Source organism: Microplitis demolitor, chromosome 6 (genome assembly GCF_026212275.2).
Source record: "Microplitis demolitor isolate Queensland-Clemson2020A chromosome 6, iyMicDemo2.1a, whole genome shotgun sequence".
In the NCBI taxonomy this organism is placed as follows: domain Eukaryota; kingdom Metazoa; phylum Arthropoda; class Insecta; order Hymenoptera; family Braconidae; genus Microplitis; species Microplitis demolitor.
The window spans coordinates 2,229,217-2,251,842 of NC_068550.1; the positions used below are offsets into that span (position 1 = coordinate 2,229,217).

The 22,626-nt window shown below is 30.4% G+C and overlaps 5 protein-coding genes across 7 annotated transcripts in view; 4 read left to right on the plus strand and 1 right to left on the minus strand.

The window, feature by feature from the left end:
- LOC103575766 (uncharacterized) overlaps positions 1–5,744 on the minus strand; it is an 83,032-nt gene extending 77,288 nt beyond the window's left edge. The window contains exons 1-2 of the mRNA XM_008555690.3: positions 5,647–5,744; positions 3,592–3,848 (exon numbers count right to left, since the gene is read on the minus strand). Of these exons, the coding sequence (XP_008553912.3) occupies positions 3,592–3,749 (158 nt within the window). The 5' untranslated portion in view covers positions 3,750–3,848; positions 5,647–5,744. The remainder of the gene's footprint in view (positions 1–3,591; positions 3,849–5,646) is intronic.
- Positions 191–2,013, plus strand: LOC128667999 (uncharacterized). The gene is made up of 4 exons (XM_053740095.1): positions 191–302; positions 383–538; positions 613–777; positions 1,232–2,013. Exons 1-4 carry the CDS (start codon positions 252–254, stop codon positions 1,964–1,966), a joined length of 1,107 nt encoding a protein of 368 aa, XP_053596070.1. The 5' UTR covers positions 191–251; the 3' UTR covers positions 1,967–2,013.
- A 1,431-nt stretch (positions 5,745–7,175) lies between the features above and the next one.
- On the plus strand, positions 7,176–9,889 carry LOC103575768 (nucleolar GTP-binding protein 1). Its single transcript, XM_008555691.3, has 6 exons — positions 7,176–7,374; positions 7,467–7,741; positions 7,818–8,055; positions 8,122–8,904; positions 8,981–9,406; positions 9,495–9,889. The coding sequence occupies exons 1-6, from the start codon at positions 7,327–7,329 to the stop codon at positions 9,648–9,650; spliced, it is 1,926 nt and encodes a 641-aa protein (XP_008553913.1). The 5' UTR covers positions 7,176–7,326; the 3' UTR covers positions 9,651–9,889.
- A 749-nt stretch (positions 9,890–10,638) lies between these two features.
- LOC103575769 (coronin-6) lies at positions 10,639–16,580 on the plus strand. 2 transcript variants are annotated; one of them, XM_008555693.3, is made up of 6 exons: positions 10,639–10,956; positions 13,138–13,348; positions 13,471–13,952; positions 14,642–15,020; positions 15,093–15,329; positions 15,688–16,580. In XM_008555693.3, exons 2-6 carry the CDS (start codon positions 13,151–13,153, stop codon positions 15,877–15,879), a joined length of 1,488 nt encoding a protein of 495 aa, XP_008553915.1. In that variant the 5' UTR covers positions 10,639–10,956; positions 13,138–13,150; the 3' UTR covers positions 15,880–16,580. The 2 variants fall into 2 exon arrangements, with proteins under 2 accessions (XP_008553915.1, XP_008553914.1); XM_008555692.3 differs by lacking the exon at positions 10,639–10,956 and adding an exon at positions 12,475–13,039 and having other exon boundaries at positions 15,688–16,579.
- Positions 16,581–17,773: 1,193 nt separating this feature from the next.
- On the plus strand, positions 17,774–22,572 carry LOC103575770 (lipopolysaccharide-induced tumor necrosis factor-alpha factor homolog). Of its 2 annotated transcripts, none has more exons than XM_008555696.1 (4): positions 17,774–17,932; positions 20,865–20,990; positions 21,397–21,541; positions 22,278–22,572. In XM_008555696.1, the coding sequence occupies exons 2-4, from the start codon at positions 20,879–20,881 to the stop codon at positions 22,378–22,380; spliced, it is 360 nt and encodes a 119-aa protein (XP_008553918.1). In that variant the 5' UTR covers positions 17,774–17,932; positions 20,865–20,878; the 3' UTR covers positions 22,381–22,572. The 2 variants fall into 2 exon arrangements, with proteins under 2 accessions (XP_008553918.1, XP_008553919.1); XM_008555697.3 differs by lacking the exon at positions 17,774–17,932 and adding an exon at positions 20,641–20,801.
- The last annotated feature ends 54 nt before the right edge of the window (positions 22,573–22,626 follow it).

A 22,626-nucleotide genomic window follows, 5' to 3' on the forward strand; every position in this document is an offset into this window, starting at 1 on the left:
CTGAAGTTTCAATAAACGAATGGAGTAAATTGAGCAAACCTGTTTTCGAATCGCAATTTAGTAATAACGTTCGATAAGAAAATAAAATAATTACCAAGACACCGTTCAAAGTTACTTCACCGCGATAACAGGTGGATAAACAAACGTCTTCGAAGTGAGAATCCAACAGTATACTTTTCTATCATTTTATTTTTATCCAGTCCTGTGTATTTTTTTTAATTGACTAAATAAATAAAATTATATCACTTGATATGCATATTTATTATACGGGATTTTTAGTTTTTATCGCACCATTTTCGGAGGTAAGTTGTGCAATAGTTTATTTATTTAAAATTCAACGATATATAGGAGTCCATTTATATTTTATTGCTGTTTGTAATAGGCGCTATATACATATCAATCTCAAACGCCGAAAAAATATGTTAATTACCATTCGAATCCCTACGTCTCGGCATTCGTTACCGGCAAAACTTCAAACACGCTGGGAGATATTTTTTTAAAGTTTCATCAAAAAATTAACCGCCAAGACAACTTTCAAGTAACTAACTTTTAATCAGATATTTATTTTGTTTTTTAAATTATTAACTAAATTATTTTATTTTACTCCACTAGATTTCGGTGCAAATTACTAATGAGCAAGGTGCAGTTATTATGGATATTATTCACGGAATTAATTTATGTGACCAGCTCGACATTGAATTAATGAACCTTCAACCTTTTTCACACAGCAATGTCTTCGGTTTGACTGGGCTTCAGTGTCCGATTGATTCAAAAGATGTAATATTTTTTTTTTTATAACTTTTGATAATTTACTTTATCTATTTTTTGCCGAAAATTTACCTCAGTAATTTTTTTTAATTATATATTATAGGTTTCAAAAATTTTATAGAAAATCCGCGGACGCGTTTTTAAAAAATTATTTTTTTTTTTTATAAAAAGTCATTTAATAAAAAAAAAATATGATGATATTAAATAGTTTAAGGTCGAAAAAATTATTGTATGACTCAGTGCAATTATGCAAACTAAGTCATGGAAAAAAAAAAAAACTGAAAACGACAAAAAATATTTTCCTATATTTATTTTATATAATTTGTACTCCGTTTGTTTTATTATTTTTTTTTTATATGAATAATTAGACGAAATTTGATTAAAAATACTTTATAAAAATTCAAAATATCATTTTCTGATCAAAAGTACTATTCTACAATTTATTATTTTTTTTTTTTTAAAGGTCCGTGATATGATAAAAGTGCTACCATTTTACTGGCCAGAAAATCATTATTTTCCAATAGAAGTCGGCTGCGGAGTACGTAATTATCAAGTGACCCTATCAAAATGTCTTGGCGCAGGTTTCGCATGTAAAACTTTAATCCAAAGCCGCGTAAAGTCAAATTTTGAATCAGAAAGTTGTCTAAAACAATCTTTTCTACTGATAGACTTAATAATGATTAAAAAAGGCCCCAAGAGTCTTGAAATAAAAAGCGTAAACATTCTCGATCGCAAGTTAACAAAAGTGAGTGACTTTGCTCAAGACAACATCGTGGGTACTCAAGTGGATAAAATGGACGTGATTGACGCCGAAACTAATACAATCGCGATAGTTAATGACAATAACATTGAGCTGGTAGATACCGGAGCTGAAAAATATCATGCAGTGAATGTTAGAGTAGATAAAATTATGCTCGATACCGACACAAATAATGCTGAGCTAACCACCGCTAATGCTAAAAAAGTCGAAACTTCAGCTGATGACGTAAAGCTGATTTCCGGATCGGATTCCGACGATAATAACTTGGGTCTAATAGAAACGGAGACGGAAAAACACAAACTACTCGATGTCTCGGCGCAAGACATCCTGCTGGAAAATAATAAAGACGGAGGTCTAGATGTCATTGATAATCGATTGGAGACAATTAAACGAGACGACGAGATAAATTCAACCGCAGATCTGTATCAAGATGAGTAACTATACCCATTATATAAAGTTACGGTACCGCTTATCAGTAAAAATCAATAAAACTTATATTTATAAAAAATTTTATCAGCCTGCAGATTTATTTAAATAAATATAATTTTTAACTACAGCAATAAATATTTTTATTTCCATGAATTCCCGTTTGATAAAACCACCTCCGTTGAAATTAATTAACCTTACCGTATCTAATTATATAACAACAATGAGAATAATCTAAAAAAAAAAGTAAACGAGTATTTGTTCCAGTGGAATAAAAATAAAAGTACGCAATTGCTGATATAAAAATTTTCATGCCCACTGATATTATTTCCTAAGCAATTATACGATAAGGAAATAATTGTAATTGTTAACATTGTTGAAATAATAAAGTTCCTAGTATAGTTCCTCCTTTGTGGTTGTACCACACAGCAATAAAATTGTTTCAACGAAATATATTAAAATCCAAAGACGGGGATCGGTAAGATAAGAAGAGTAGGACGGGGGATAATAATAAACGACTGGAGGAAGGAGTAAGTACTTAGTAATAGCTTTTGTGTTATAAAAAAGTTAACCGAGGGGTTTTATCACTGTTCGAGGTCGAGGTCGTCTGTTGAGTATGCTAGAGTATCCTATCCTCTCTATCTTATTATATTATATAGTTTTATTCTTCATAGAGTATCATAGTTGTTGGATTAATGGTTCGCGAGATCGTGGCATCAGGGTCGAGCTCCGGTGAACCGTACATGGAATCTTAGATTTCAGATATATAATCCCCCGTCGGTTCTGCTGGCTTACTCGTACTCGGTACTCGGTACACTGTGTCTCTACCACACTGCCACCAGCGTGTATGTACACTTATATCCTTGCCTCGTTCATTACTCCCGCGGTAACACATACCGTGTGCAAATGTGTGAGTGAGTGTGTGAATGTGTGTTGCTGGTAACTGCTGCTGCTGCTGCTGCTGTTGTTACTGGTGGCTACTCAGCGGCGGACAACCTGCTTCGCCCGTTATGCATTATAATTGTTCACGATTGATCGTGGTCGACGATACGCTACCGATAATGGGGTCTGACCTGTCCAGGTTGAGCATTGCCTAGCGGGTGTGTTTATAAATATGTGAGTGCTGGCGACATACATGCAGGACTACTTGGTACTATGTAAGAGACAGAACTAAGTAGACGTTGAATAGAGTCTGGTGACGGTGACGTGGGAGGGAGGGAGAGAGACGGTGGACAATGTTTAAATAATGTTAAACAAAAAAATGGACAATGAAAAATAAAAGAGTGGAGAACAAGTTGACTGAAACTCCACACAAGCTGGAGAAGAGAAAAAAGGGGAGAGAGAAAGATAAATAAAGGACAAGGGACAGGACTGGAGATGGAGGATACGAGGGACCCTTGTCGTTGCTAAAGCTCTGAGGACTCCAGGAAGGCGATTCATTAGTTTAACAACACGGAAGTGTTGGCGGATAACCACGCGGCTTCCCTTGCCCGCGTATGTTTTATCCGTGTGTGGTCTCTTAGCCTCTACTTGTCTAGCTCTCAGTCTCGGACGTGATTGTCCTGATATAAAAAAACCTCCCCAGCGGTTTGATAAAAAATAGTTGAGTCGGTGGTAGGTATAGAGATATAACTTACCGATTGGAGTCTCGCATCAGTTGTCGTCTCATACTCCCACGATTGCGTATGAAGTGAAGAGCTCCGGAGCCGAGTCCAGGTCTCTTGTCATCCTTGTCGAGTCTCGGTGAGAACCACTGGCTCTGCTCGGTCCTGGTTCTTCGCATGGCGTCTTCCATTTCTCGTTTAACTTTTTTTCGGGTGCCTCCGTCCACTCTCGCTACCAAGCAACAAGTCACTCGGCCGTCCAGGACACCGGGGATTCGTTCACCTCCTGGCTTTTAACAACAATAACAACAAGTAATGGTAAATTTATTTTGTCAACTATCTGAATACTCGCAGACACTTTTAATGATTCCATTATGCTTTAATGATTATTAAACAGTCCTAGCTGTAGCTGTAGCTCACTGTCCAATTAAAAATATCATAAATCTATCCATTTAAAATTTAAATACTAGTACAGTGTCTTAATAAATAAATATAAAGTTCTATAATTATTAAAATTTATAAAAAAAAACTCGTATGGTCAAGATCAACAGCACCTCGTGTCGTATACTTTTTGAATGAAACACTGGGTAATAATGAAAAACTGGTTTTGTAGCCTCTGCCTCCTCTCTCAACGCGTAGGATAAATAAAAAATAAGTCCCGAAAAAATAAATAAAGATGACAATTGACCGAGTGGGTTGCACAACGATTATGACACTCGGCTGGCAGACTGTCCCAGCAGGACTCGGCACAGACTCTCGAGGGCCCACTGATCGGAGTAGAGTAGCGAGTGACCAATTCGTCCAAGAAGTTTCTCCTCCGGGTCTCGTGGAGCGCGCGTACCGGTAATAAAAGCACGTAGGATCTGTGCGGCGCGTCGAGAAGGACTGGGTGCTCTGCCAGTTTATTCTCTCTCTTCTTCTCCTCATTCGCCTCTTCGTAAGTCGTACGATCCTCGGAGGTTCCTCCTCGCCGTTGGCTTTCTCACCCCCTCCCCTCTCTTTCCCTCGACAATCTTTGTAGCAACCAACCGAACCAACCTACTCTTTCTACAGCATTATACCCGACAGTGCCTTCCTTTCTACCTGTGATGGCTCATGTTCCCCCTACTCACCAAGGGTCCACTGGCTCACTGTCTTCGGAAAGTATTATAAGTATTATAAACGCGTGGAGTAATGCTCAACGAGTTCTTAGCTCTCAGCTCTTGGTCACTTTGCCGCACACGAATTGAGAGAAAGACCGCGAGGAGTTAAGAGTTTAAATAAGAATAAGAGGACCAGCGACAAGAACAAGAGCAGCACGAAAAAAGGGCACACCGTTGCCCGGAGAACTTTAATCCTCCATAAAAGTCGTGGATCCAGAACAGAATTCGGAGTAGCCGATGGTGGTCCAGCTTTTATTTTTATTTGTAATAATATGTAATAACAATAAAAATTTATTGTTATTATTTTTTTTTGTTTATCAGAACTGCATGCTGCAGTATCAGTTTACCGGTATGAGAAAATATGCGGTTGTTATATTTTAAAAAATCACGATCAAATAAAAATGACAACCACTGTCTAATCGTGGATACGATGAAGTCAGTGCTAACTTCCGCATGGCGTTTAGCAGCTATTAGCGAGCCTTATATCTCGATATAAATATATAAGTATATATAGATATATATATATATATATATATATATGTATATATATATACGTACATATATAGATGTATATAAACTCAGCGGGGGAGCGGCAGAACAATTTTCAGTATTCCCACGGCCACGAGACGCTGTCGGGACTGCCGCAAAGACCGCAGAAAATCCGCTCGCCAGCAAACCACCCACAATACGCCCGCCTCTGACAAAGCTTAGATCAAGAAAGTCGCTGATAACTTGGCGGATGCTGTAGCTACAACTGAGAAAACATACGAGAGCGCCTATTATCAAACATGTATTTAACTATTTCCTTATTAAAGCCCAACTCTTCGATAACAAATACTAAAAAATAATATAAATTAATTTATGTGCTTTTAAAATTAATATAAAGATATAAATTTATATTTATATATAATTATAATTTAAAATAATATCGGGTATCATAACTTACCTTTCTTACTTGGACGTATAGAAACTCGGAGTTGCTTGCTCATATTGGTTTTATTTTTGTTTAAGGCAAATAATGGACCCGGGGCATATACGCTACCAAATAAAACCACTTGCCAGGCGTATGTGCGTGTGAAGGCATGGGCATGTGTATATTTGTATGTAGGGAGAGAGATGATGATGATGATTATGGTGGTGGTGATGATGATGAAGGAAAAGAAGGCAACAAGCCGAAGACGTATTCAAGTTTCAGCATCACCAGCAGCCTCTTGCCGATTGTGAGTGCAAACTTATGCTACTGCCGATAAGGAATCGCGGGCAAGTCCCAGCCACCCATCTCGTCACCTCGATTATCCGTGAGTAGCATAATAATTTATTATTACAAGTTCTCTGCACCGGCGGACGCCCGACTCACTGCAAGATGAGTAACACGGGGAGCAGACTCGCTTAAATTATATACTCTGTTGCATAATTACTAACTAGTAATCAAATTAAAATATTTACCCGCGTTTCTTTAAGAAATTACAATTAGGGCCTTTTGATGATTTATGTTTTTTTTATTTTCTTACTTCTCGTGATTCACGGATGCTACAATAAACATGAAAAATTACATAATTAATCGCGGGTAATTTTAAAATAATTGTGGTACTGAAGTTAGCCGACATCTGATAATTTTTTGACTTTTTTTTTTAACCATAAATTATAAGAAAAAAAATATTTTGAAAAATTGCACTTGTAGCTTTTTTAATTTTCTACATGTGCATTTTTTTTTTTTTTTTATTGATTTGTTAACAAAAAAATTCAAAAATTTTTAATTATCTACTAACTTCAGGATCATACATAATTATGAACGTATCAGGCATCAGACAAATTTACAATTATTAATAAATAGACTAAATAATTTAAAAAATAATATTTTTAAAAAATGCGCATTTAAGGAATTCAAAAATTAATAAGTGCATTTTTTATAAATATTATTTTTTTAATTATTTACTCTATTTATTTATAATTTTAAATTTGTCTGATGTCTGCTACATTCATACTCATTTAAATTTTATGAATGCTGACTTTTTTTTTTAAATAAATAAGATCCAAGGAATTCAATTGTTTTGTATTTTACTTACTTACAATGTAAGATGGGTAAAGTGAAGTGCTGAGAGATCATTTAGTATTTAAATCTAAGGACGAAAGTATATTTAAAATAATTAAAACTTAATAGAGCTGAGATGCGCATGACGTCGAGTGATTGCTGCTGAACTAATGAATTTTTTTCAGAGGAGAAATGAAGAAGTTGGACTCTGGCGACCTCTATCTCTGCTGTGATTGGTCGCTGGCATAGAAGCCATCGGCTGTTTTTATAGGGACGGTAAGGTAGCCGCCATTGTTGCCGCGAAAAATTTTATTTTTGAATTTCAAATAATCTATTTTTAAATTCCCTCACCAGGTGTCTGTTCCTTCGCTTTTTGCTGAGCTTCCAGGCGGCAGCACAAATAATTTTCTCAATAAAAAACGAGTTTACGAATCTCCTTTACATTCTGAAGATTTTATTGTTCATGACCAGTATCCCCTTGATAAATTTAACAGGTTAGGGTTAGAATAAGTCAGCTCACGTGTACACGTGAGTCGGTCATTATTCTCATCAAATAATTAAATAAATAAATTTGTTAAGTTATAAAATTTAAAAATGGCGATGTACAATTTCAAAAAAATAACCGTAGTCCCTACGGCAAAGGTAACTATCAAATTATTTACAATTTTAAAAATTACTAGATTACTATCAATATGTCCGTAAAAAACTTGTACTTAAACTAAAATTTATTTCAGGACTTTATAGATATCATATTATCAAAAACTCAAAGGAAAACACCGACAGTAATTCACAAAAATTACAAAATATCCCGAATCCGCGCGTTCTACACCCGGAAAGTTAAATTTACTCAGCAAAATTTCCATGACCGCCTGTCGAAAATAATCCAGGAGTTTCCGAAGCTTGATGATGTCCATCCATTTTATGCTGATTTGATGAACGTTCTCTACGACAAAGATCATTACAAGTTGGCTCTTGGTCAAACTAATACCGCGAGACATTTAATTGATAAGTAAGAATTTATTTTCTTACTCTCTCCTCTCATCAATTGTAATTAACCACTAATTTATTTATTTATTTATTTTTAGTGTCGCTAAGGATTATGTTCGTTTACTCAAATACGGAGACTCTCTGTACAGATGTAAGCAACTTAAAAAAGCGGCTTTGGGTCGCATGGCGACAATAATGAAACGACAAGCTGCTAATTTAACATATTTGGAACAAGTCCGTCAGCATTTAGCACGTCTTCCTAGTATTGATCCTTACACACGTACGATTATCATCTGTGGGTTTCCTAATGTTGGAAAAAGTAGTTTTATCAACAAGGTAAGATACTACTTTTAAATTCACTGACAATTTAAAATAATTTATTAACTTTTGTTATTTATTTAGATCACTCGTGCTGACGTTGAAGTCCAGCCTTATGCTTTCACAACAAAATCACTTTACGTAGGACACACGGATTATTTATATCAACGCTATCAGGTGATTGACACACCGGGAATATTGGATCACGCATTGGAAGACCGTAACGTAATTGAAATGCAAGCAGTGACGGCGTTAGCACATTTACGTTCGGCGGTTCTGTACTTCTGCGACTTGTCCGAGCAGTGCGGGCACTCGCTGGAGGAGCAACTCAAATTATTTGAGTCAATAAAGCCATTGTTCAACAACAAACCGCTGATAGTTGTCGCCAACAAGATCGACGTAGTGAGTCTTGATGAATTATCAGAAGAAAAGCGCGAGGTTATTAAGAAATTTGAAGAACATGAAGTCCCGATCATGGAGACTAGTACGGTTACTGAGCAGGGTGTAATGGAAGTGAAGCTCGAGGCTTGCCAGCGTTTGCTGGCATTTAGAGTTGATCAGAAAATCAGGACCAAGAAAGTTGAAGGAAAAGAGAATCGTCTCCATGTTGCTATGCCTGCTCCGAGGGACGCGAAAGAACGTCCACCGTGTATTCCTGCTAGTGTGATGCAGAAGAAAGCAGCCGCTGCTGAAAAAGCTGAGCGCAAACGTAAATTGGAGCGTCATATTGAGGAAGAGATGGGTGATGATTATATTCTTGATTTGAAGAAGAATTATGACATTGAAGGTGATCAGAAGTATGATATTATTCCCGAAATTTGGGAAGGTCATAATATTGCTGATTATATTGATCCTGAAATATTTGACGTATGTTATTTATTTACTTACTACTAGTATATTATTATTTATGAATTATTATTAATTATGTTTACTAATATTTCAGAAATTGAACGAATTGGAAAGAGCCGAAGAACTGAGAACACAAGCTGGAATTTACGATTACAAAGTACCAGAGTTAACGGAAACGATGAAAGACATCAGAGCACTGGCTCAGCAAATCCGCGACCAGAAGGTCATAATGAAACAAGAGTCGCGTATTAATAAACAATCTACAAAACCAGTAATGCCGCGGAATACAGCAGCCCGTGGCCGCGATAGGAGTGTCCATAAATTAAGAGACCAGATGGAAGAACTTGGTGTTGATATGGAAGACACCAAAGACGCTCATTTCACCAAAACTCGCGGAAGATCACGATCATTGTCCGGCCCGGCTCGTAAGAGACAACGCGTTGAGTCCGTCGTCTCTGTTTCGCGCGCTCGCAGCAGCTCGCGACCTGCTAGAGATGATATCGGTGTCAAAGATGTTACGGTAATTATTTTTTATCTTTTTTTTTTTTATTATTTATTGGATTATTTATGTCATCAGCAATGATTAACATATATTTTGTTCTGTCTAGATGAAATCCAAGCTGAAGAATATCGCCCACAAAGCCATCAAGAAAAAGGTTGCCAAGAAAGGTCTCAAAGGTGAAGCTGATCGTTTCATCGGAACTAAAATGCCTAGGCATTTGTTCTCCGGAAAACGAGGAGTTGGAAAAACAGATAGAAGATAAGAATATGATAAATTGTTTCTATTACTCGTATATCTGGTACGTTTCATTGAACGTAAAATTTATTTTCACAGTATGAAGCTTAAATTAAACTTAATTATTAAAAAAATACTTGTTGCGTTTTTTCAATACTTTTATTATTAATTTGTTCTTTTAATTATTTTACATTGCGTTTATTATTGCAATCAACTTTCGAACGTAATGTAATTGATAACAAAAAAAATAATAACTGATAAAATATATGATTATTTTTTTTTTATTACCTTGATACTTAATTTTAAAAATATCTTCTTATATTTAATAGGAATAAGATATCCTAGTAATCAATTATTTGAAATTAGTTATTTTTAAAAGTTTAAAAAAAATTTCTAAGCTCAACATTTTGGAATCTTAGTTTTTTTTTTCACAGTAATTATAAATATTCGGTAATTAATTATAAGATAACAACTGACAGTAAAAGTTTTAAATTGTAAGTTTTAAAAATAAATAAATTAAATATTTAAAAAAAAAGTAATGTAAGAATTTTTGAAAAATTTTATGCAATTTTTTACGAGTAGTAGCAGACGTCAGACAAATTTAAAATTATAAATAAATAGAGAAAATAATTAAAAAAATAATATTTAAAAAAAATGCACTAATTAATTTTTAAATTTTTTAAATGCGCATTTTTTAAAAATTTAATTTTATTAATTATTTAATCTATTAATATTTAATTAGTTAATTTAAAAATCTAAAATTATCAGCTGCCTGATATTTTTAGTATAAATATTTGCTCATAGAAAGAGATAATTATTATTAATAATAAATTGATGAGTAATTTTGAGGGATGAGCTTTTAAGTAGGGGTGAGCATTGCCAAATAAGGTCTTTGATGAGGGTTTCCGGTTTTTGGTGAGCATTCGCGCCACCACTCGGTCTCCGTTTAAATTATTAACCACGAGTGTGTAAAGAGTAGTTTTAAGTTTAAGAGGATGAGGGAACGAATGAGCTTTTATTTGTAACTCGACAAATACGTATATACATATGTATTATTATATATCTATATATATAATATATATTTACATATGTGTACGTAGTGCGTTTAAAATTATAAATCGCCCGTGGGTTGCGAACTTCTAGTTGCCAAAAATACGAGATGCCTGAAACACGTAAAGTTTAAGTGTAAAAAAATACTTTAAAAATTTTATTTTTTTTTTTTTTAAATATTTATTTAACGATTATCAATTATCGATGGGATTTAATTGATTGTTACAAGTGACTTTTATTTGTGCAAGGATTTTTTAATTTCAATACTTCAAAAATTTTAAGCGGTAAGTATTTTTTTTTTAAATTAAAAATATGAAAAAAAAAAAAAAATAATAAAAATAAGTTGAGTGATGGAAAGAAATTATTTTTTAAATATTTATTTTTTAAGCTGGAAATTGAAATACTGAAGATTCAAAAGAGTAAATGGAGAAAATTAAAAATAAATTAGTGATTAAAAATAAAACGCGTTCCAATGACCATGAAGTTGTCTGAGAAAATGTTTTATTAATAATTTATGGAAATGAGACAGAAAAAAATATATTTATACTTGTATATATGTATATATATGGTTGGATGAATGTATGAATTCGTGTGTGTATAAAAATGAAATTTGAAGTATAGAATTTATTTTTGACAAGCGATTTCTTATGTAGGTCTTTTTAAACTTTTTAGTTTAAAACTTTCGGTGTCCAATTTCACGTGAGAAGAATAAATGTGATCTGACCCTGTTAAAAGAAGCCGCCAAAAACACCGTCCTACTTTATAATCAAACTTCAAAATAATATTAAATGCTCTTATTAATATTAATCACTTCTTATTAAGTCAGTATATAAATAATAATAATAATAATATATAATTACGAGTTATAAAAATGATTAAACTGAAAACTCAAGTTCTGGAAAATTAATAATTAATATATTTAGTTGCTATATTTATTAGTAATTAAGTTACATATCTAGGCATAGGAAATGTTTTTTTAAATCTCTAGAGATAAATATTTATTTATTAGACAAGATTTGATGATAATTATCAAGAAAATCCATATTTTTGGCAACAGAATTTTAAATTAATTTAAAAATTCAAACGAAGTTTTTTTGAATCTTTAATTCTTAGAACCACTGAATCAAGTGAAATTAGCAGACAGTTAACAATTTTTTATTTTTTTTTACAATTTAATTAAAAGAAAAAAAAAAGAAACTAAAAATATGCACATGTAGAAAATTTAAAAATCTATAAGTGCAATTTTCTGAGATGATTTTTTTTTTTTTTAATTTATCGTTTTTAAAAACATTCAAAAATTATAAGATGTCTAATTTCAGATGAGTGTGAATGTAGCAATCGTTAGACAAATTTTGAATTATGAATAATTGACAAAATAAAATTTTTAAAAAATGCGCATTTAAAAAATTAAAAAAGTAATAAGTGCATTTTTTGAAAATTTTTTAAATTATTTATTCCATTTATTTATAATTTTTAATTTGTCTGCTACATTCACACTCATTGAATATCATATATTTTTGGCTCATTGATTAATTTAAATTTAATTTGACATTCTACCAAATTATTCCTTAATTTTTTTGGATTTGAAACATGAAAAAAAAAAAAAAAACAAATTTTCTTACGCCAAAACAATTTATTTCACCCAATCATTTTATTTCCATCACTAAATTTAAAAAATTCAAATTTTCTGTACTATATTTTTCAAAATATATATCAATCTAATATTTTAAAAAATAATTTTCTTGACATTTAAAAATAATTTGAAATTCAAACTAAAGAAACTCCATAACCATAAATATAAATAATTTTAAAAGACCGCGCGGAACAATTAGCACACATGAAAACCATAAGTACACGTACAAACACCAACACAATACATAAAAATAAATATAAATTGTAGCCTAGTGTACAGTTGTTAACTCCAGTTAACTTTCCTCCATAATAACCGTCAATTTTTTTTATCCGCTAAAACTTAAGTTTTTAAAAACAATTCAATTCGTCGTCAAAAATATCAGAAGTCGTTTAAAAAAAAAATTTCACACTCATATACATAAATATATAAATATATGTGCATATACATATACATGATACATTTGGCATTGCGTGCGGGGCAGTGGGGAATATCTATTTATAAAAAAAGTCTCAGGGGATGATCTACGCGACGCCCACGCCCCAAGTGGCTACGTAACATTTATTTATTTGTTAATAAATAATGTATCTAGTTATTTAAAAATAAAGCCGGGTAATAATTACTCAGGAGTAATAATAAAATACACAATTTATTTATACGGCCATAAAGTTATTTAAATACTTGTAGGTTAGAGTACTGAGTTTAAGTGATCGTTATCACAAACGATAATATTCTATGTTAGTATCCTGATAAATAAATAAATAAATATGTACATTTGTGTCTATGAGCTGGTTAAAAATAAATACAGTAAATATTATTTTTTTTTTTTTTTTAGGTAAATAATAGAGATGTCGTTTCGTGTCGTACGTAGCAGCAAATTCCGCCACGTTTACGGAACATCATTGAAAAGAGAACAATGTTACGATAATATAAGAGTATCAAAGTCATCATGGGATTCAACATTTTGTGCAGTTAATCCGAAATTTTTGGCTATTATTGTTGAGTCTGCTGGAGGTGGTGCTTTTATTGTACTCCCGCACAACAAGGTTTGTTTTAATTTATTTATTTGATGGATTGTTTGAATAATTATTCATTTTCCGGACGCTGATGTGCTGAGAATTATTTATAAAAGCAATATGGATGTGAAAGAATTTATAATTCTTATCAGGTTGGCAGGATATCCGCAGATCATCCGCTAGTAGGCGGCCACAAAGGTCCTGTTTTAGATATCGCCTGGTGTCCGCACAATGACAATGTAATTGCATCGGGTTCTGAGGACTGCGTTGTAAAAGTATGGCAGATTCCGGACAGTGGAATTTCCCGCACACTGACGGAGCCAGTTGTCGACCTGCAGCTGCATCAGCGAAGAGTTGGTCTGGTGCTCTGGCATCCAACGGCCCTGAATGTCCTGCTGACCGCGGGCTCGGATAATCTTGTGATCATATGGAACGTGGGGACTGGCGAGGCCATCGTTAAAATAAATTGTCATCCTGATGTCGTTTACTCCGCGTGCTGGAACTGGGACGGCTCGAGATTGGTCACTACCTGTAAGGATAAAAAAATACGGATCGTTGATCCGAGGTCTGGTGAAATACTTGAGGAAGCTATTGCTCATGAAGGAAGTAAAGCTACAAGAGCTATATTTTTGAGGTAATTGATAACAAGCTCAGGGAGAGAAATTTATAGTAACAATTACGCAGGGTCTGGTTTTCAAAATGTCGATTATATAAACGGCACCCAGACATTATGGTAATCATTCCTTTGAATATGAGTGTAATTCTTACCCTGATAACCAGGATTTCTGATCAGAAAGTTGGTGTACATAAGTTGCGAATAACTTGACAACGAGTTGTCAACAACTTTCAGCTTCTGTTTCCCAGCAACTTGTTGATAATCTATTGCCAGAACCTGTCACCAAGTTGACCGCAAAAAGTTGTCTTTTCCATAAGTTGATCACAACTTTCTGAGAAACTTGTTGACAACTTTTAGTTTCTGTAACTTGCCTACAAGTTTCTCAGAAAGTTGACAACAGGTTGCGGCAGTAAATTGTTGTCAAATTACTAGAAAACTTGTAGACAATAGTTAAAGAAGTTGAAAATTGTCAACAACTTGTCGTCAATTTGGTCACAACTCATGTACATCAGTTTTCTGATCAGAAACTCTAGATATCAGGGATAGTATGGTAATCATTGTCATAATCTTATGGTAATAATTTCCATACATTAACGGTTACTATAAATTTATTTCTGTATATCAAAGAATTGAGTGGCGGATTGTTGATTCCAACTGATGTTTAAATGCGGATAAAAATATTTAAAATATGAATTATTAAATTACAGAGGCGGTTTAATATTCACAACAGGGTTCAGTAAAATGTCTGAACGTCAGTATTCGTTACGAGCACCTGATATGCTGGGTGAACCAATAGTTATGGTAGAATTGGATACCAGCAATGGTGTTATGTTTCCACTTTACGATCCAGACACGAGTCTTGTTTATTTATGCGGGAAAGGTGATTCTGTTATTCGTTACTTTGAAATAACTCCAGAGCCACCTTTCGTTCACTATATCAATACCTTCCAAACACCCGATCCACAACGTGGTATCGGAATGATGCCAAAACGCGGCTGTGACGTTAATAGTTGTGAAATAAGTCGATTTTACCGTTTAAATAATTCTGGCTTCTGCCAAGTTATTTCAATGACTGTACCAAGAAAGGTTAATTATTAATCTTCATTTTAATTATGCTTTTTAAATTTATTATTTAATATTTTTTTACACAAATTTTAGTCGGAATTATTTCAAGAAGATTTATATCCCGATACACCTGGTGATACTGCGGCGATATCTGCAGAAGAATGGGCTGCTGGTACTGATGCAGAGCCGATTTTAATATCGTTAAGAGATGGTTATCAGCCGACAACATCTAAAAGCGAATTGAAATGTACCAAGAAAGCAAATGTACTGGGAAAAAGTACTAAAGTTGGTGCTAATGCACAAAATTCATCCCAAAATAGTGCTAATTTTGTATGTTTTTTTTTATTTATTTATTTAAGGATATTTTCAGACAGTTCCCGCGATTTTTAAAAAATATTCAATGACTGAACTGTGAAAATTATGAAGATTTTATTAATTAATTTAAAAAAGAACCGCAGTTACAATTCTGCCGAGATATAGATTTAAAAAAAAATTACTTACAGTTGTCATCAATTAGGAGGTCTCGGCGAAATTGTAACTGCGGTCATTTTTTCAATTTATGCTTTAATATTTTTTAAATTAATTAGTTCAGATTTAGTATTTTTAAAAAATGGCGGGCAGTATCTGAGAAAGGAATTAATGAATTAAATAAATTAATTGGTTTATTAATTAATGAAATAAATTACAGGAGGATATTATAAAAGAATTTTCTGAAGAAATAAGAAAATTAAAAGCCGTTATCGTAAAACACGAAGGAAGAATTCGTGTACTTGAATCAGCAGTTGCATTACAAATGAAAGAAGATGAAAGAGAGCGGAATGATAACAAAAAACCATCATCTCCAGCAGAAAAAGAATTTCTGGCATCTGATGAAGTATGATGAGTTATCATACGTGATATTTTTTATGAAAATTTTACGGAAATTTAAAAAAAAACGAAAACGAATGAAATCATATTGATAAGACGGACTATGGTTCTTTTAATTTAAAAATACTAAATTAAATAAAATATTTAAAATGTAAATGACAAAATAAGATCGTATTATATTTAAATAATTGAAGTAACTAAAGATTCTAAATGAATTAAATTAAAAGAAAGTTAAATATTTAAAAGTAAACGAATGATTCGTGTAAATATTAGATAGTTAGCCGAGTTGCCTTAATTAATATTCCGATCAACTTTTTTTTTTGCTACGATCTTTGTTATTTATTATATTGTATTTTACATCGTTAAATCATCGTGCCTATTTACCTGTTTTTACTGATGACATTTTATTCGAATCTGTATTTTTAACATTATTATTATTTTAATAATTATTATTAATATTATTATTATTATTATACATATGTATAGGTGAGCTCAACGACAAAGCATCTCGTTACCTGCTAATATCATTAACATGACAATGTTATATATTTATATATATATAACGTTATTTTTTGAAACTTTTAATGACAAAAACAATAAATAATAATAAATATTTACTATTGTGAAATATTAAATAAATAACTCTAGCACAAAAAACGTGCCTCCATTTGTATAAAAAAATAAAATGAATCTCTTGTAAAAAATATCAAGAGATTGACAATTAAAAAAAAACAATATGTCTTCTTATTTAATTATAATAATAATCAACTCTATTAATTTTTAGGACATAAAATTTTTTAAACATAAATTTAAAAAATGGAAAACTTCTAAAATGACTAATTTTTAAAATTTGTGTTATAATATTCGATTATCTCTAAATTTCATGAGTTTAATGATTTTAAAAATATTTGACAGATATGAATTAAAATTAATCAATAAATCGATAACGGGGAAGATTTCTTCCTTTTCCGTTACCACACCTTTAAAATCATTAGTAAATATAAATCTTAAGCGGTAATAAAAAACTGCATTTATATTTATTGCTTTTAAATCTTAAGTCATTTAATTCCATTTCTTAATAAATTAGTTAATTAAATGATTTAATAAAGATTTTAATTTATAAATTGAGTCCAGTCGAATATAATTTAATTAATATTAATATTTTGAATCTGATATACTTCAAAAAACCGGACGTCAATACTGAGTTTATTAAAATCCGAATTCACTCGGTTTTCAAGTTTTTAAAAAAAAATCACTGCATCCAGAGTGAATTAGAATTTTTTTTTTAACGACATGATTTCGGATTGAAGTAGATTTTATTTTAACTCACTTCCACTTCAATTTGAAATTTTAATTTTAGAATAATTTCCCCTCTGAAGTGAATTTCATTCCCGGAAATTTAAATAAAATAAAAAATCCGTTCCAAACATACTCCAGATTCAATCCGCGTTTTCTCTGAAATTTTTTTACAGTCTATATATATATATATATATATATATACATATATATATTCTCTATAAATTAAAGATTGTACTACAAAATATTGAAATTTAAGCCTAGTAATAAAAACCAAAAATCAATACTATATAATTCCGGGTGTAGCACATGGCCTTCCAAAAAACCTTGGCCACTAACCAAAACCCAACTATATATATGTATATATATGTAGTTACATTACAAAATAAATTCTCGCATCTGCAGATAGCGAAACTGAAAAATATATATAATATTTATACAGAATGTACAGTAAAGTAACTACAAGTTATGCCATAGCACGAGTTCCGAGCACATACCAGTCACCACACCAGCAACACCAACAATATATGTACATATATGTGTATTACACATATATATTTATATTAATAGTCGTATTCGACGGTGGAAAGAACAGTTTCAGTATAAGCACGCATCTCACTGCGTTCTCGTCTCCTTTAAATCCGCTCCATCCGCACGTTTATCAATAATCATTCCTATATATACACATATATATATATATATAGATTCCATACATATACTTCCTTCCTGCCATACGGATTTAGTTTGCTGTTAATTAATCAAGGACTAAAGTAAGTTATCGTATATTAATTATTTTATTTAAATAAAATCTCACCTTAATTTAAATTTGAATTTGAATTTAAATAAAAAACAAAAATATAATTTCTACTCCAACGGACTCCTGAATATTTACATCATATAACGACACAAAAACTCTAGACCCAGCACCTGGGACCCAGGACCTCAGAATTTAACATCAAGACCCGAGACAAAATATATTTTGAAATAAATATCAAGAGAAAGTTTTTCAAAAAAAAATATTTAAATTCTGACAGTGACTTGACTGTTGATTAATTTAGAAACTAATTAAATTATTAAATTATAATTTCACTTACATTTAAATATTTATATTATAATTCTTTCTTGCATTGCAATTCTTATCACTGTTTTTTTTCTACGTAATAAACTGCGCATAAAATAATACTACTTATTCATTGCTAATATTATTATTATATGAAGAGTTTGAATGATAAATAATGAAACCGTGTGAGGTATGTAGTCTTATATTTTATAGAGACCTGTTGCCACGTTTATTCATATATATACATATATAATACCAAAACTAAAATTTAAATTTAGAACCAACATTCAGGGCTGTATGCACTGGGATTATTTATTTAAGTCATTTAAATATTTATTTTTGCCGCTATTTATAATTTCTTGTTTATTACAAATCTTATCTATTATATAATAATAATAATAATTATTATTATTATTATCATTATCATTATTGTTATCAACAACAAGTTTATATTTTGTTTACAAGAACTGGCTCCAGTCAACTGTCCTTGAAATCTTTTAATTAAAATAAATTTATTTATTTATGTTAATAAATTAACTCATGTCAAGAGTTTCATATATTTTTTTTACAAATCAATAAATCGGTCTTTGATATTTATTTTATGATAAATACTTAGGGTATTTTCTATCGATTGTACGGCCATATATTTTTTTATGACCAATGGCATCCAACGCCCATTTAACTTTTATTTTTCATTCTTTTGCTTTCTTTATTAACGTTTTTTTTCTTTGTTTCGATCAAATAAAATTTTTAACACTGAGTAGAAAATTTTTTTTTTATTTAAACTAAACTTGTCTTTTTTTTTATGAATCACTTAATTTTTTACAAACTTTGAATTCCAATTTATTTAAAATTTCACTTTTAGTTTGAAATCTTATGAAATTTTTTGTTGCTTTACAAACGCCCTTAGAAATCTGGAGCAAATCAAGCAAAATACTCGATCTATATATACTTGTATTGTAAACTTTGACTAAAATTACCTCTAAGATAATTTTTAAAATAATTTTCCCAGACAAATTTAAATTTTTGAAAAACTTAAAAATTTTATGCGGATTTTCTCGCGGGTTTTTTAAATTCAGAATATCAGGAAAGTTTTACAAGTTTTGTTTAAAAAATTTTTATTAAATCTTATAAACAAATTTAATAAATTTAAGTGTGAGCGTATTTTGGTTTCATATTGTCTGCATATAAATTTTAACCGAAATTCTTTACGTGAAAATCGATATACTGCATAAGTAGGTGACAAAAGTAATAAACAAATACCGTTTGTTGTCAAATGGGGTCAGTCAATTTCAATCAAATAAAAAAAACTCATATGAATATTTGATAAAAAAAAAACTAATAAAATTTTATCATTAATATACTGCATTAAAAAAATATGAATTTTTTTTTTCTGTCCCTCAAGTAAAAGAACGAAATTTTCCATGCCCCATTTCCACTAGCAATGGAAACTGTCAAAAAAAAAAAAATAATAAAATGAAACTTGCCAGATTTTATTGCAACAAAATCTGTGCTTTATTCCTTAGAAAAATTTTATTCAAAAATATCTGAAAACCCGTTTAAGAACAAGTCAATAAATGAATTTTTTTACTATCCATAAAAGCCGGCCATAATTATCAAAATATTTGAGATCTCACTCATCAAGTTACTCATATATTATTTAAAAAAAAAAAAATTATAACATATTTCTTCTGTTATTCATTTACTTTACATTGATTTTGTTTCACATACGTCATTACTTATTATTCTTATCACAACTATTTAACTCACGAACATGAATTTATTTAAATTATGCATTACTAATTAAAAAAAAAAAAAAAAAAAATTACCTCATAGTCCTCTAATAAAAATCTATCGATAAAACTAATCGATAACAAAATAAAAAAAATCGAAATTTAATCAAGTATTTTATTATTTATAATCTGTATTGATAAATTATTTTTATAAATAATTATCTGTTATATTTTAAAAATTAAAAAAAAAATATATATACATGTATATATATATATATATATATATATATATATATATATATATATATGTAAAGTAATGTATCGTTTCGAATTAACTTCTGTATTCAACGGTATGAATTTCTTTGAACTATACGTCATACAAGTAACATATAAATATATGAGTATATATTCTTCCATTTCATGACATGACTCATATGACATCTATAAAATTCCTGTTAAAGATAAGCGCCTAAAAAATTTATCGAAATTAAATAAATCAATAAAAATGACATTAAATTTATAATATCATATTAATCTATTGATACATATACCTATTATCTTAATTATGATACGCTCTGAAAATTAACGAAACATTTTTGTACAAATAATTTAAAAAACTTGCACTCAAGGCCAATGACACAGGGAAATAAAAATATAGTTTTTATACAGAGCATGAGTACAATTTTTTAAAAAACCATTATTATTATCAGCACTTTAATGTGATAACGTGCTGGTATAATAATATCTAAATGCACTGGTGACATCATTAGTCATACCTGTGTTTATCAGTTAACTATACTGATTGTGATTGCTATTGAGGACAGTCGTACTTTAACAAAAGTTTCGGTACTAACTATTTTCTTAATAATTCTATTTAATTACTATTATTAATTAATTTATTTATTTTAGATTTTAAGATAGAAATGGACAAACAAGGAGTACCGCATTATGATCCGGGTGTTCAACCACCACCACCAGGATTTGCTCCACCGCCGCCATATTCTTCTGGACCTCAACCACCTCCTCAAGCACCTGGTATGAATATTTCTTTTTTACTTTTATGGTGTCCTGTTTTTTTGGCCATAAAAAATTTAAAAAATTTTAAGTTTCTTGTCGAATTTTTAGCAATAAAATGTAAAATTCAGAAAAATAAATATTTTATATACTGGAAATTAAATTTATATTTAAATTTCGCGGTATTTATACAAAATATTTAAAAATAGTCTTATTTAATATTTTAATAAAAATTACGGCAATAAATTATTTGCTTATCTTGTTTCAAACTTCCTTAGTAGTTTTTATATAATTTTTTTCCTCATACCAGTTTTTTTAAAAGACTATAAATTTATAAGTTCTGATATTTATACTTAAAAATGTACAAAAAAATAATTGTCAGGGTTTTTAATTTTAAATTATTAATAATAATTTAATTTTTTTACAGGAGTTATTTTTATACAACAAACAACATTCGGGCCTGATACAATGCGATTAAGTTGTCCTCATTGTCAGCATGACATTTCCACAAGAGTTGAAACGGAAGCGAGCACTAAAACTCATCTTTTTGCTCTACTACTTTGTCTTCTTGGGTAAAATAACCATATGATTAATATCTCATTAATTATCTATATCCTCCGTAATCCAGTCTATTAAAGTATAAAAAGTTTTTATCAAAAAATAAAAAAAATACATATTTATTCAAATTGTAATTAAAAATATTGACCTTTCAATTTAGCTTTGTAGATTATAATCAAAAGGTCAAGTGTTGCATTAACTGACTACGCGCGGAGTAAATTTTTTGAATAATAGTTACTAGACTCTGAGCTTGATAACTGTTAGAAAAAAATACAGGAAATATAGTTACATCACAAGTAATTTTTTTAAAAATAGACTAATACATGAACATCCGCTTTTATTTTAATTACAATTGTTAATTATCAGTTATAGACTTTATTTACTTATCATTTATTTTACTGAATATTTTGTACTTTTTTTTTTTTTTTTTTTTTTTTTTTTTTTTTATTATAAATAATTAGATTTAAAAATCTAATGTCTGTTATTTTCAGTACAGTAGGGCCTTGTTATAAGACTATCAGTTTCTCTCTGAAACTATCACGATATCTGGTTTATAAAAGAGAATGATATTCTTATATCGAGGTCCGACTGTCTCACAAATTTCAAACCTTTCCAATTATACAAAATTAAAAAAAAAATTTCATCACAAAACCGTGACTTGAAAAAAATTTTCCTTATCCTTTTGAAAACAAATGATAAGAATTACAGCTGTTATTACGTAATTAAGTAATTATTTTTTTAAATTTATAGATGCTGGTGCTGTGCTCCATGTCCTTATTGTATGGACAGCTGTTTGGTAAAGAAACATTACTGTCCTTCATGCAAACAATATCTTGGAAGTTATGAAAATTAATTTATTAATTTTCCCAATCCTTACTACCATAATTATTATTATTATTATATTTTTTTTTTTCTGTTTTTTTCATTCAGTCAAATTAACTTATATTTAATTTCTTAAGAAATAAATGCCATTAAGTTGTAAGTGCATTTAATTAACGATAAATCTAAACTTTCTGAGAGAATAATAATAATTATTATTTAATTAGTATTTAATTTTTTTTTTTTTTATAAATTTAAATTTAAATGAAAAAGTTTGAAA

Excerpts from the sequence above, each read along its gene's own strand:
- LOC128667999 (XM_053740095.1), top strand. The coding sequence starts at position 252 with ATGCATATTTATTATACGGGATTTTTAGTTTTTATCGCACCATTTTCG. Across the intron at positions 303-382 it reads TTATCGCACCATTTTCGGAG|GCGCTATATACATATCAATC; the intron begins GTAAGTTGTGCA and ends TGTTTGTAATAG. Across the intron at positions 539-612 it reads ACCGCCAAGACAACTTTCAA|ATTTCGGTGCAAATTACTAA; the intron begins GTAACTAACTTT and ends TTACTCCACTAG.
- LOC103575768 (XM_008555691.3), top strand. The coding sequence starts at position 7,327 with ATGGCGATGTACAATTTCAAAAAAATAACCGTAGTCCCTACGGCAAAG. Across the intron at positions 7,375-7,466 it reads CCGTAGTCCCTACGGCAAAG|GACTTTATAGATATCATATT; the intron begins GTAACTATCAAA and ends AATTTATTTCAG. Across the intron at positions 7,742-7,817 it reads GCGAGACATTTAATTGATAA|TGTCGCTAAGGATTATGTTC; the intron begins GTAAGAATTTAT and ends ATTTATTTTTAG.
- LOC103575769 (XM_008555693.3), top strand. The coding sequence starts at position 13,151 with ATGTCGTTTCGTGTCGTACGTAGCAGCAAATTCCGCCACGTTTACGGA. Across the intron at positions 13,953-14,641 it reads ACAAGAGCTATATTTTTGAG|AGGCGGTTTAATATTCACAA; the intron begins GTAATTGATAAC and ends ATTAAATTACAG. Across the intron at positions 15,330-15,687 it reads CCCAAAATAGTGCTAATTTT|GAGGATATTATAAAAGAATT; the intron begins GTATGTTTTTTT and ends AATAAATTACAG.
- LOC103575770 (XM_008555696.1), top strand. The coding sequence starts at position 20,879 with ATGGACAAACAAGGAGTACCGCATTATGATCCGGGTGTTCAACCACCA. Across the intron at positions 20,991-21,396 it reads ACCACCTCCTCAAGCACCTG|GAGTTATTTTTATACAACAA; the intron begins GTATGAATATTT and ends ATTTTTTTACAG. Across the intron at positions 21,542-22,277 it reads CTACTACTTTGTCTTCTTGG|ATGCTGGTGCTGTGCTCCAT; the intron begins GTAAAATAACCA and ends TTAAATTTATAG.